The following is a 13,347-nucleotide window of genomic DNA, read 5'->3' on the forward strand; positions in this document are numbered from 1 at the left end:
ATTGTGCCCTTCAGCAAGGCACTGGACCCCAATAGTAGCTCATACAGTATGTAACTGTACGTTTAGTAAACTGTAATTGGAAATTGATTATAGCTATTGTGCCAGCTGCAAATATTGCACATCATGAGAACGCACATCAGAAAAAAAACAAAAAACGAGGTAACAGTTGGTGGACTGAGCTGAATACAATGAGGGTATGTTTAGTTTCAAAGATAAATTCTGTTCGCAAGATGGAGAGCTAGGAATTCACCTTTCCCATGTGTTTATGCCCTTAAGAGCTAAATAATGCAGAATAAACAACTTAAAAGTCCAATATGTAGGATTTCATGCATTGAAATATCTCTATATTGCTGATAAATGGAGAGGTTAAAACAGACCACCATTTGCCTCTGCTAGAGCAATTGCTAAATCCTTTTATTGGAAGACAGCTCACCTGCTGAGATTTAATCAGCAACAGAAGCGTTCTGTTACGGCCTTATTCAGGAGTGAAGTTACCCTCGCAGGCCGCAGGTGGTCATGTTTCCAGGCACCAGTTGCAGATCATGCCTTTTAAAGGATTTTTGCATCTGGTGCTCTGTCAGGCAAAAAGCCTCACAATCCGGTTTGTATAAACAAATCACAAAGCCCAGAAAATCATAAAATTATGATAAAATGACTTTGGTTTAAACACTGGTCAGTCCTGGGGATGGAGAATACATGTGCGAGCATCAGCTCAACGCCATCTGACTGACAAAGGTAAACAAAGACAACTAGAAACCTATGGGGGCATGATAAAACGCAACAACTATCTATATATATATATATATATATATATGTAATATGTTGAGTGAGCTCAGCTTAACTGAATGATATGTGATCATTATTCTTAGAAGCAGACCGTAGTGCATCACACAGATCAGTTGTTTGTTTCTAGCGGCAAACCATCAAAACACTGAATACCCAAACACTAAAAGTGATAAATTAACAAATTCCTAAACAACAAGCAATTGATTCAACCCACTGCACCTAGTGAGTAAAGGACTAGAAATGTTTCAGGACACCTGTCCAGACACCCCCGCCCCCAACACCCCAGCGATGACGTGTGGATCTCAACGGGGATAGGATAGGTGTAGGCTTAGCAAACCTCTGATAGGCCGGGTGGTACTTCCCCATCTTGCATGACAAGACAACCTTTCTCATGCATTTTCATTTGATCTGTTTTAAACAGAAACATATCCTGTTTAAGCAGTCCCACCCCTTGCATGCCATAACACAGTAGGCGGTAAGCTCTATGGGTTCGGGGGAGGGTCAGAGGGTTGTGTGCGTCTGGGCAGAGCCTGGGCTGGGCGTTAGCCTCAGGAGCAGTCCGTGTATGTGGTCACCATGTTCCCTCTGCGCTGTGTCACTGTCCTGCAGTGCTGCTTCACTGAGCCCCGGAACGTGCTGTCAGCCCTGGCAGAGTGTCTGTTGAAGGAGAACATCTTCTCCAAGTCCTCAAACATGTTGTCAAACATTCCTTCTCCACCGAATGCCCCCTGGAAGGGCCTCTTGACACTGTCGCCCCGGGAGGCTTGCTGGTGGGCATGGAAGTGGTTCTCAAAGTGCCTCTTGTGGTGGGAGTGCTGGTGCTGCTGGTGGTGGCGGTGCTGGTCATACAGGTTAAAGTCTGTGAACATGTCCTCAAAGTTGAAGTTGAAGGGCTGGCGGTGGAACTGTTGGCTGGCCCCTCCTCCTTGTCCCGCTCCTTCTGAGGCCTCCTCCCCTGGAGAGGGTCCGTGGCCAAACTGGTCATACTCCCTCCTTCTCTGGTCGTCCGATAACATCTCATACGCTGGAGGAGGGAGGAAAAACGCTTGTCAATTTATATTCAACAGATTTGGGATATTTATAGCCGTCTCTTCTCACAATTCATCTTTCATTCAGTATGTATTCCTTTTCTTTCTCTATTCATTCCTCTGTTTATCTCACATATTCCATATCAATTGAAATTCAAACTTTTTGGTAGCATTGAGAGGGGTTGACCTCCACAGATCAGTCTGTCCTTCCTCGTATCCACATTGCTTTCCAGAAATTACAACGTGACAGGCCAATCAGGGACTGCGTTCCATGGTGAGAGCAGCCCCTGATTGGATCTCATAGTGTAATGGGCTGGCAATACAGTAGGCTAATGGCATCTCCCGAAGCAACAAGTGGTATCGTTAATGTTTGTAGAATAAACACAGCCAAAAGTGCAGTTATTGCAAAAACAGACTCAATAACACAACAAAAAAAGAGAAACTGAGAGAGTTTCTCAGTGGAAAAGCCGTTTTCAGTCAAAGCAAATACTTCTGACCACTGAAATCGATGTACATATGAGGAAGGCCAGACTGATCTGTAGAGAGAAACAGAATGTGAGCTTGCGAGATCGAGATGGTCTCACGAGGCTGGGGGGGTCTGGGAGCGTCATGGTCATCAGGTCATTATATACTTTCATTCATTACTCATGTATTGCTTAAGAGAGCTAGAGAGCTAGAGCCCTTGGGTACCTTCTATAACGTGATACACTGCAGCACTGACTAAACATCTACTGAACAGGGCTCTGAGGTAACAGACAGGAAGGGTTAAACAGCTGACTTTACTCTTATCTGGCAGGCTGGACTCACCCTCTGCAATTTCCCTGAACTTGGCCTCTGCACCTGGACTCTTGTTTCTGTCGGGGTGGTGCTTCATGGCAAGCCTGTGGAAGGCCTTCTTGATCTGGCGCTGGGAGGCGTCTCTGGGCACCCCAAGGATGTCATAATAGTCCCGCTTGGCCAGAATCAGCTCGGTGATCATCAGGATACACACGGCCATCAGAAGCACCGACTGGGCTGTAGCCATGATACTAGTGGTTTAGCAGCTTGTCCCCTGCGTAGAAGATAAGAGTGTGACAGTTAGCTAGTTTCTTGTGACTCAGCTAGTTAGTTGTGACAGTGTGACTGAACCGTGAAAGAAGTGGCTGACTACAATGGTCTACCTGTCACTGGTGGTTAGTTTCATGATGCCATTTCAATGCCAGAAAATATAACCCACTTCAAACATTTGCCCTCACTGTCAAAAAGGATGTTTAATATGGCGACATGGGCAATATATCCATGGCAAGATCATATGCGTGTTTTTAAACAGAACGTTCAAAAAGACACGTACTATTATGTAAAAAAAAAAAACTGCCGGGCACATTGCTAGTTGCTATTTAACGCTATTAAGATTGTAGCTACTGTACGTTAGTGCCGAAACCTACAGTATGGCACTAACTCGGTCAAAAAAAAGTCAACTCGAGATGATTCGCTATTTTAGGGGAAATATCTAGCCATCGATATCATAGATAGCTTGTGTGACAAGACCACTTGAGCTGCACATATCTTACACTGTTGAAATTCATTATTCTTTACAAAAATATAACTCAATACAATAATTCCGGTGCTTTTACCTTGAGCAGTAGCAACAACACCCTCGGGAATGTGAAATGAAACCTCTCCAGCTGATGAGCAGAAAAGCTCCCAGACCATTACAAGCTGCATTCCAGAGCTGAACACCACGACTCGCAACGCCATTGGTCCTTTTCTTCACCCAGTGACTCCATTCTCAGTGATTGGCTCATACTAGGAGCACGTGTCGAACTGTTGCGTCTGTATAATGTTTTTTGGTTGCCAGGTTTATCTTATAGCATGTCTAATGAAAGGAAGTCAATTAAAATAGAGGAGCAAATAATTTACTTTAATGGCTCTATTATTTGTTTTTATTTAAATGCATAGAACAGGAGACATTTACTAGCTCCGATTTATTCATTTTCATATGTATTATTTTTAAACATCGCAATAGGGTAACAATCTCTGGCAGCCCCCGATTACATACCCGGAAGTTTAGTGTTTTCCAAAATATTGTCCACAGATGGTTCTTTGTTTACAGTAAATTAAAGGTTTTTCAGGGTAAATATGCCGCGTTACTGTGCTGTGAAAATTTGCAAAAACCGCGGGGGAGCAGCTTCTAAAGACAACAAGAGAATAAGCTTCTACCCGTAAGTTATCGCCATCTGCTCCACACAACCTGATGTGGAGCTCCAAGTCTAGTTAGCTGCACGACATAAGCCTCTCTCTGTATAGCTTGTAAGTTTAGGGGCGATGCTTTGATCGTTCATTTTCCGCCCAAGGTTCCCGTTGCAAGATGAGGCCAGACTGCATAGGTGGGTTGACAACATGAGGCGCGAGGATTGGACCCCCAGCCGACACCAGTACCTCTGCAGCGAACACTTCACAGAGGACTGCTTCGATGTCCGATGGGGGATCCGCTACCTCAAGAGCACTGCAATCCCCACCATCTTTCCTTCCTGTCCAGACGTAAGTCATTATATACCAGTGCACTGTAGACCTCAGTCACACTGCCTACAGTCTACCACAGCCTTTGTTGTAGGCTTTTGATGCTTTTGAATGAGCCCCGTGTGGCAGCCCCTTTTCTATAGACTTTGTCACTTGCAATATGAACAACCACATACTGATCTATTGTGTTTGATAATAAATGTGTTGCTTTTTAGGATGTGGAGAGAAAAGCCCCCAGTAAGAAGCCCAGGACCAGGACGTCCAGGACGTGCGACTTTGACATCCAGCCAGTTAGTCCAGACTCTCCGCCCCGTAAGAGACCGCTCATCCTGAGGAGGAGAACCCGAACGGCTCAGTCATCAGAGGACAACACAAGCCCACCGATATCTGTGGTCAGCCAATCAGCTGTCTTTGCACGGTTGGAGAGGAAGCCGTCTTCAGACCCCAGCGAGGTGGCCTTAGGCGAGGCCACACCCTCAGAGACCCAGGCTGAGGTGTGTGGGTCTGCCAGCCGGCTACCTGGGGACAGCTGCGGGGCCCTGCCTGGCTCCTTCCCAAGCCTGTCTGGAGGCGTGAAGGCCGAGCAGGCAGACTCCTCCACCCCCGCCGAGGTGATTGTGGAGTGGGAGGGGGTGGAGGAGTCTGGTAGTGAGGGCGAGCCTGCGTTTGTGTGTGAGCACTCTTACTCACGCCCTGACACGGACAGAGACCAGCTGTGGAGCAGGATCATGAGTCTGCACTCTAAGATTGTGGAGCTCGACAGACGAGAGGAGTCCACCATGGCAAAGATCCGCTCTCTGGAGAATGAGATTGTTCATCTGAAGAGAGACAGTGTGGTGTTCAATGAGAAACAGAGAGTTTTAGAGGACTACATTACATCTGTGTTGCTTTAATGTCTCATGCGATTTACGTGCCATATTTACTTTACTTTACGTTACTGAAATGATTACTTTTGATTCTTACTCAGTGTTTACATGCACTTAATATTTATGGTCATAATAGATAGTTTGAGCCTTCATGTACAAAGCTACCTGGGCTCTTACCTATTCATTTAAAGACTGTACTCGAGTCTGTGTGTGTGTGTGTGTATGTGTGTGTGTGTGTGTGTGTGTGTGTGTGTGTGTGTGTGTGTGTGTGTGTGTGTGTGTGTGTGTGTGTGTGTGTGTGTGTGTGTGCGTGCACTGTAGTTGCCAACATTCACAGAGGTCTTTGTTGGAGTTTTTGTGTGTGGTCAGCGATAGTATATTGTTGGGATATTGTTGATTTAATGGGATTTAATGGTGTATTGCAGCAAGGTAAATTATTTCCATCCCAATCTATAATGATCAGCGGTTATTATTGTATTATTGAAGGAGTGAGAGTCTCTAAAGTTCTAAAACGGTGCCAGTGTTTCATTACAGTTTTGTATGTTCAAACAAAAGTTCCCTCCAAGTTCAAGGCCATGCATTTTCAGATACATTAATATGTACCTTGATCTTCGTTGACATGTTAATTATAAGAGATATATTTCTCCCAGGCTGATTGTAAAGTGGGCTGATCTAGCGTGCTACTGTGTGTGAAAAGCTCACAGCAGTGATTTCCTCAGTGGCCAATCACCAGTTTGATGAGACTGAAGACAATGGGACACTGTTTTAAGTGTCACATATTTGGTGCATTAAAACACTGAATTGATTTCTATCTGCTCAGAACTCTCTCCTCATCTTTTATCCATCACACACTATTATGCCTGTTAATTACATTTGAAAGGAGAAACATCTCTCCATTTAGAGTTGGTTTACTTATTGTATCTAGCCTCACTGCCAAATGCACCTCTAATCAATCTTATTGATTGAAGACCTGTTTAGCTTTTATGGCTCAGTGGTCTGGACTGCCTAATTTGTAGCAACGTCACCAAATTACTATTGTCATATTTTCTAACACATATGCATGCCTCAGTAGTACAACAGATGGGAGATTACACAATCTTCAATTGAATGTTTTACATCAAAGGAAAGAGTGACAAAGTGTTCTGTTTTCTGTTATTGTCTGTATTGTGTACATGAGTGCATTGCCTCTCTTATTTTTCCCAGCATTCCTAGTGAACAGGATGAGCTCACGGCATGCACCCTGGCAGCAGAGTGGCTGGTTTCCTGCTTCTTCGGATCTGGGGCTGGGTCTGAGTCTCCCAGGCTGAAATCCTGCCTCTCATGCCAGTGAGGGGGCCTCATCCCGAGGCTGCTATCTAGACTGCAGACAGTCATGGGCTCTGAGTTAGCGGCAGACAGCCCTGGTAGCCCAGAGCAGGAAGAGGAATGGTTGAACAGCTACAGTAGGTATATGCACCTCCCAGTGAGGGTTGTTCTCTTCTGGTGGTGTGTTATGTAATATTTACAGGCCTACATTTATCTAACTAACTCTTCATGAGCAAGATATTTGGAAAAAGTCATTTTGAATCAACTAAACTTTTTTTTTTTAAACGAAAACAGTATTCTAGTTCCAGTCAGGTTTTAAATCTAATCACAGTACAGTGACTGCTCTAACTAAAATAGTCAATAGACTCAGCGCTGATGCAAAAAGCGTCTCTGTTCTTATTCTCATTTGCTAAGGTCAAGCCCAAGCCTTGTCGATGAGGCTGGTGGCCGTGGGGAAAAAGCTGTTTTTGTGGCGTGAGGTCTTGGTCTTGTCTGAGGGGAGTGGCACGAAGAGATTATGGCCGGGGTAGGAGGCGTCGGCAGCAATCTTCCTGGCCCGCTTCAGGATCCTGGAGTTGGAGTGTTCGTGGTCACTTCCTGTGGGCTGGTTGGAGGTCTCTTCCTTTGGGCTGTTGTGTTGGAGGTCACTTCCTTTGGGGGATCACAATACACAGACAACATCACACAATAAGAATATAAATTTAAAAAAAATATTGCACTGGAATAAAAAATATAAAATATTGTGCTGGATGAAATATTGCACAGTAGTTACTTATTGCACAGTAGTTACTTATTGCACAGTGTATGTGTGTTTGGGGGGGGGGATTAGTGCAAGTTGGCATTCAGGATGATCACGGCTCTGGGGAAGAAACTGTCTTTCAGTCTGTTGGTTTTGACCCTGATGCACCTGTAGCGCCTGCCGGAGAGCAGCAGGTCAAGCAGGTGGAAGCCAGGGTGAGAGCCGTCTTTTGCAATGTTCTTTGCTCTGCTGAGGCAGCGGGAGGTGTAAAGGTCCATCAGGGAGGGGAGAGGGCGGGCGATGATCTTCTGCGCCTCGTTAATGATTCTCTGAGGTAGACTGGAGGCGGGGGGGGGGCAGAGGGAAGGGTGCGGGGAGGGGCAGAGGGAAGGGTGCGGGGGGGGGGGGGCAGAGGGAAGGGAAGGGAAGGGTGCGGGGGGGGGCAGAGGGAAGGGTGCGGGGGGTTCAGGGTTGAACAACATATGGAGAAGATAATGCACGGATGAACAAGGTACTGTGTCGAACAGACTCTGCTTGGCGCTGGGCAGGTCCAACCAATAAAGAGCTCAAATTGAAGGAAACAGGATTTAAAATCACATTTCAAATTATTTTTCCGAGGTAGTCTTCTTCTGTGGTGGTGGCGGTCTCTTTGAAGCTTCACAGCACCACAGAAGAAGACTACCTCGGGGGAAAAATAATTTCACTCGGACAGAACGCGTCTAAATAAGTTATTTAATGGTAGCGCCGAGGCTTCAAAACCCAGCATTTGTTTAAATAGACCCTTTTGCTTTGGTAAGTGAAGTTTCATGTTTATCTGACACTTGTAAATATGAGCGCCTCTCCTAAATAGGACTGAGAAGGGCTAGTGGTGCAGCTAGTCAGAGCTAGCTACTGTAGCTATTAGCTATAACGTTAGGTCTCGTAACGTTTGCTGAGGCAGAGATAAGGTGCTGTAATGTTGTCATAACAGTTGTCTTTAAGCTAGTAATAAAACAGTTTTGGTATAACCGTTGCAAACTCCTAGGTTTGAGCAATGAGCTAGATTCACTCGCCCACTGAATTGCAAGGTAGGCTAAACAAACCAGACTTAGACGTCTGGTTTGTTTATGCAATTCAGTTCAATAAGGTCCAGACTAATTATGTTCATTTTATATGCTACACAGAATAGGCTGTAGGCTACACGGAAAAGAGTGTTTCATGTCTGCAAGTATATTGTCAATCATTTCTCTTTTATGATAGATGGTGAATGGAGGGCAAAATGCCACCAGAAAAAATAAGACAAAACTTGACATTTTTTGGGGTCAAAGCAGCAGAAAGGCAGGATCAGGAGAGGCAGGCGGGAGATGCATCAGGGTTACAGGTGAGATTATAGTCTGACTCAACAGATGTAGGTTTTGTGGATAAACCTCGTCATTCGTTGTCACATTGCCCAATCAGTGGTGACGGAAATTAATCTGATTCGCCCACCACCCAGATTCAATTCAGACTACGTGAAACAACAACAACCCAGTGTGTCCCTACCAAAGCTCAAATGAAACCTACGCCCCTGGGAGTAGTAAAGGGGGAAATAATGTTTAGCCCTGTTTTAAAGTTACTTAGGGTCATATACAATGGTTCAGATCAAAAAGTTGACAAAACTAGCACTTTTGAGAAAGTCTGATAATTGCTCTACCACCGTTTTGGTCATACAATGGATGTGGGTGGGCACCTTGAAAAATCATTCAAAAAACATGTTAAACTCTCAATTTCAAAGACAAGAAACTCACCGAGATGTTAGTTGGCGTTCTGACATATAATTCGCCATAAAGTAAGATTCTATTTCATCTGGAAAGGCTTTTTTAAATATTTAGCATAGAACTATTTAGTCGCAGCACATACGTGTGTAAACCTCCGCAAAATAGGTAGCCTAGCAACATAAACAATAACAATAGCTACCGTAAGTAGTTCCGCTTCCTGAATCCCCTCTGAATGAATGCATGGATGAGCAAGAGGAGAAGAAGGGAACGCTTTAGGCTACACAGGATGATATCATGTGTGTGAAGTAGGCCTATACAAGTGCAGTGTATTTCAAAAGCATAATCTTTGTGTGGAACAGAACTTCAAGGAGGCCAAAAACGTCAAATCAACAATTTATTGAGCATGCCTAACACAGGGACCAGAACTTCGGCAATACTGGCGTTTACATGGAGGTGCCGAGTTTATATCCTGGCTTCAGGCCAGGATCACATGACAAACAAATTTGCATACAAGGAATGTTCATTAACACAAATATGGTCAACTGATCTTCTGACTGGTCAAGGTGTCAGCTGGTCTTTGCATCAGCTGAGCTCTGCCCCCTGGATCCTAGGAGCTTCCTGTGTCCTTCTAGGATCATGTTACAAAGACTATAGGCTACTGACTTCAGAGGCGGCCATTTGCTATAGACAAACATGCTGACTCAGGACAGGACAAAGAACATCTGTTTTAACTCGCATGTTAAACTCCTCAATTTAACACAGTTCCAACTAAAGTGAAGTCTATTCATATATCTAATAAAATGATTACTACATGAGAGTAATACAGTATAATACAGTATAAAAATATACTACACAAGAGAACACATTACAGAATATGAAATGGTAAAAAAAAAAAAAGTACCCAACCCCCCACTGGCACCCACATAGCCTATGTAAAGCACCAAACACAATGCTTAAATACTGTAGAACATCACAAGTGCAAAGCAGCCGACCACTCTTTAAAGGTGTTATAGATAACATTTTAAAGGTGATATAGATAACATTTTTAGGTAGACAAATCATTTATTTTATTTGTATAATACATCAACAGAGCTTGTAAATGGACTGCACTTATATAGCGCTTTTCCACCTTAGCGGCACTCAAAGCGCTTTACAATGGCCTCTCATTCACCCATTCACACACACATTCATACACCAATGGCGGTAGCTGCCATGCAAGGTGCTAACCTGCTCATTGGGAGCAATTTTGGGGTTAGGTATCTTGCTCAAGGACACTTCGACATGTGGTCAGTCGGAGCTGGGATTCGAACCACTGACCCTTCGATCATTGAATGACCCACTCTACCAACTGAGCTACAGCTGCCCCCCTTGTAGGAAGGTGCGGAATAAACGTTGCGTGTGTCTGTATGTGTGTGGTTTATGCCTTCTGACAAGCTGTAAAGTCATCTGATCAGGCCCGTAAAGTATACCCCCGCAGCCTCCGCGGTGCGGGGGGGCCTCTGAGTCAGAGGGGCCACGCCCCCACCCCTGCCGGTCAACAACAAAGGTTTTTTTGTTGTTGTTTTTTATTACATGGGATGCACGCTGTGGTCTTACCTTCAACCCTTATATCTATAAAAACAGCAGCGACCATCGCTAGGAAGGATGCAGGTAGCACTACCACTGAATCAGCCGTCGTTGGAGCACCTGTTGGCGTTGCTAGCACTAACGTTACTGAACCGGAGGACATGGCTGCAGCTTGCATGGTGCAGGCAGACCAGGCTGAGCCTGCTGCAGAAGAGGCCCCACCACCGATCTTTCGCCACATTCTTCTTGTGCAAGAAGACTAGACTAAATGTGGTTACTAGCTGAGTGAAGCGCAACCTTATTGAACTTTAAATGTAGAGGAACAAACCTTTACCTACACACATACTGTACCGCATTAACACATGGTCATTTCTGGGTCAGTATAATGATCAAGGTAGTGGTAAACACAACTTACAAAATAAAAGTTAGATGCATCAGATGACTTTACAGCTTGTCAGGAGGTAAAACCCCCCCACACACACACACAACATTTATTCCGCAACTTTCTACAAGCTTTGTGGATGTATTATTAAAATAAAATAAAAGATTTGTCTACCTAAAATTTGTATATATATCACCTTTGCTCTTGTGATGTTCTATGTAAACATTGTGTTTGGTGTTTTACATAGGCTATGTGAAACCAGTGAAGGGTTGGGTACTTCAGCATTTGAAAGGGGGGGGGCTCGCCCATAGCGACCACCATGCCAAGTAACTTTACCATTTCATATAATTATTTGTCTCTGTCATTTGCTTCTGCTTCTACTTAGGCACTCTTAAGCCAGAGCATAGCCAGAGCATTCAGGTGATCCTGTGTCATGGACCTCAGGCAGGTTGTGATCCGGTCTAGAATCACTTCTCTCATTCTGCTGTTGTCATCCATGACACATGCTTAGCACACGATCATATGCTTCATTTATTACAGCAAAACAATGCCTGCTGTATATATCAAGCTAAACCCGTTAGCTAGCTAGCTAGCCAGAATTCCAATTAGCTCTAGCTATTAGCATCTCTCTGACTGCAAAACACTACTGCTAGCTTGCTAAACAGAAAGCCTAACTTATTTAGCAAAATATTGGCTAGATAAATTAGTTAGCCAACTAGCTAGCTAACATGAGACTGAAGAGATCTGAATTTGGGGACAGCTGAAATCCTTTCTCCCTCATTCATCGTTGTCGTTGGTACCTGACCACATAGCTACTGACTCTGCATTGGGGCAATTAATTATTTGCCAATATTTGGCACCAGATTCAAGGACGCCGATAGGCTAATTTAATAATATTTCTGTTGCTATGTATGTATTTTGTCAGCAGCAAGTGGCTGCTTTGCTGCAATGACTGGGTCATCGTTTCTACAGCCCCAGAAGAGAGGAGCTGAACCATGGATGTAAACCGATGTAAACAGTGAGCTATTTTCATCACATGATTGTTTATATTTGATATATTACACGTTATCGTACATGTTAAACACACAAATACTTAAAATAAGTATGAATTGTTCATTTTAAAAGTTTTTATTGAAAAATCCCCAAACACTTTCACTATCCATACATCTGCACCTCTAGTTGTGCCTCGATATCTGTCACAGCATGAGGATCATGATGTCAACCACGACGACTAGGATCCTTGAGATAACCTCCAGCATCATCCTCAACTTCATCCTCAGCAGCGGCCTCAGCAGCGGCCTCAGCAGCGGCCTCAGCATTATCCTCAGCATTATCCTCAGCATCATCATCAGCCTCTGTGGAAGAAAGATTTTCCATCTCAGTTGTTTACATGTAGACATGTAAAGATAATTTGCTGGATCAGGTTGAAGAAAGATATGAAGACAGCAAGAGAAAGGTTTTAAGAGAGATGGAGAGCAAAAGAGGGTGAAGGAGAAAGGAAGCGAGAAAGAGAATGGGAGAGAAATTAAGTAATTTAAAGGTTACATACAGACACACACACACACACACATTCATTACCTTCCCGCATTTTGCGTGGTAGGGAGTTGAGCATGCCCATGAGGACGAAGAGCAAGAACACAATCTGGGTCTTCATTTTCTGTAGGAACATATGAGCGGATCAGACATCATCATACATACCGTACATGTTCATAATACTGTATCACAGGAGCGGTCATACATGTCAAAGTCGTTCTTCACTCAAAACTATCAGTGAGTACTTGTAGCGTGTGATCATATCTATCCGTTTAGCTCTAGTAGAATGGAGAACTCACCACAGAGTGTAAAGATGTCTGCACCAAGACGTCTTCTGGGACGTCTTCAAATCACACCTGGGTTTTGTTTGTGGTAGATTCTCTGTGGAATTTGACGTGTTTTTATACACTAGCTGGTCGGGACAGTTAGCTGAAAATTGCAGAGCACTATGAGGTTGCAGTTAACAGCAGTCGGATGAAAGACAGTGTTGTTAATTCTGTTGTCTTTAATGATTGTTTTGAGGTAGGTGTAACATGACATGAAGTAACAATTATTTGGATGTAGGTAAGAGTTTGCCCCTGTTGCCTGGGTTCAACGAGAAGATCCAGACACATGGTTGTTGGAGCAGCTGACGGAGGCTCTTGTGGTGGTGTGTGTGTGTGGTTTTTACCTCCTGACAAACTGTAAAGTCATCTGATGCATCTAACTTTTATTTTATTAGTTGTGTTTACCACTACCTTGATCATTATACTGACCCAGAAATGACCATGTGTTAATGCGGTACAGTATGTGTAGGTAAAGGTTTGTTCCTCTACATTTAAAGTTCAATAAGGTTGCGCATCACTCAGCTAGTAACCACATTTAGTCTAGTCTTCTTGCACAAGAAGAATGTCCAACACAGGATTTG

The 13,347-nt window shown here is 44.0% G+C and overlaps 2 protein-coding genes across 2 annotated transcripts; one reads left to right on the forward strand and one right to left on the reverse strand.

The window, feature by feature from the left end:
• Nucleotides 1-827: 827 nt before the first annotated feature.
• Nucleotides 828-3,483, reverse strand: LOC311317079 (dnaJ homolog subfamily B member 9-like). The gene is made up of 3 exons (XM_084448085.1): nt 3,428-3,483; nt 2,622-2,865; nt 828-1,810 (listed from the first exon to the last, which is right to left on the reverse strand). Exons 2-3 carry the CDS (start codon nt 2,836-2,838, stop codon nt 1,335-1,337), a joined length of 693 nt encoding a protein of 230 aa, XP_084304211.1. The 5' UTR covers nt 2,839-2,865; nt 3,428-3,483; the 3' UTR covers nt 828-1,334.
• A 445-nt stretch (nt 3,484-3,928) lies between these two features.
• On the forward strand, nt 3,929-5,298 carry LOC311317006 (THAP domain-containing protein 5-like). Its single transcript, XM_084448000.1, has 3 exons — nt 3,929-4,015; nt 4,148-4,334; nt 4,529-5,298. Exons 1-3 carry the CDS (start codon nt 3,933-3,935, stop codon nt 5,204-5,206), a joined length of 948 nt encoding a protein of 315 aa, XP_084304126.1. The 5' UTR covers nt 3,929-3,932; the 3' UTR covers nt 5,207-5,298.
• Nucleotides 5,299-13,347: the final 8,049 nt, after the last annotated feature.

Source organism: Borostomias antarcticus, assembly GCF_949987555.1.
Source record: "Borostomias antarcticus genome assembly, chromosome: 13".
In the NCBI taxonomy this organism is placed as follows: domain Eukaryota; kingdom Metazoa; phylum Chordata; class Actinopteri; order Stomiiformes; family Stomiidae; genus Borostomias; species Borostomias antarcticus.

Coding starts and splice junctions, on each gene's coding strand:
- LOC311317079 (XM_084448085.1), bottom strand. CDS start 2,838: ATGGCTACAGCCCAGTCGGTGCTTCTGATGGCCGTGTGTATCCTGATG. Junction 1,811..2,621: donor GTTCAGGGAAATTGCAGAGG/GTGAGTCCAGCC, acceptor TCCCTCCTCCAG/CGTATGAGATGTTATCGGAC.
- LOC311317006 (XM_084448000.1), top strand. CDS start 3,933: ATGCCGCGTTACTGTGCTGTGAAAATTTGCAAAAACCGCGGGGGAGCA. Junction 4,016..4,147: donor AAGAGAATAAGCTTCTACCC/GTAAGTTATCGC, acceptor TTTCCGCCCAAG/GTTCCCGTTGCAAGATGAGG. Junction 4,335..4,528: donor TCTTTCCTTCCTGTCCAGAC/GTAAGTCATTAT, acceptor GTTGCTTTTTAG/GATGTGGAGAGAAAAGCCCC.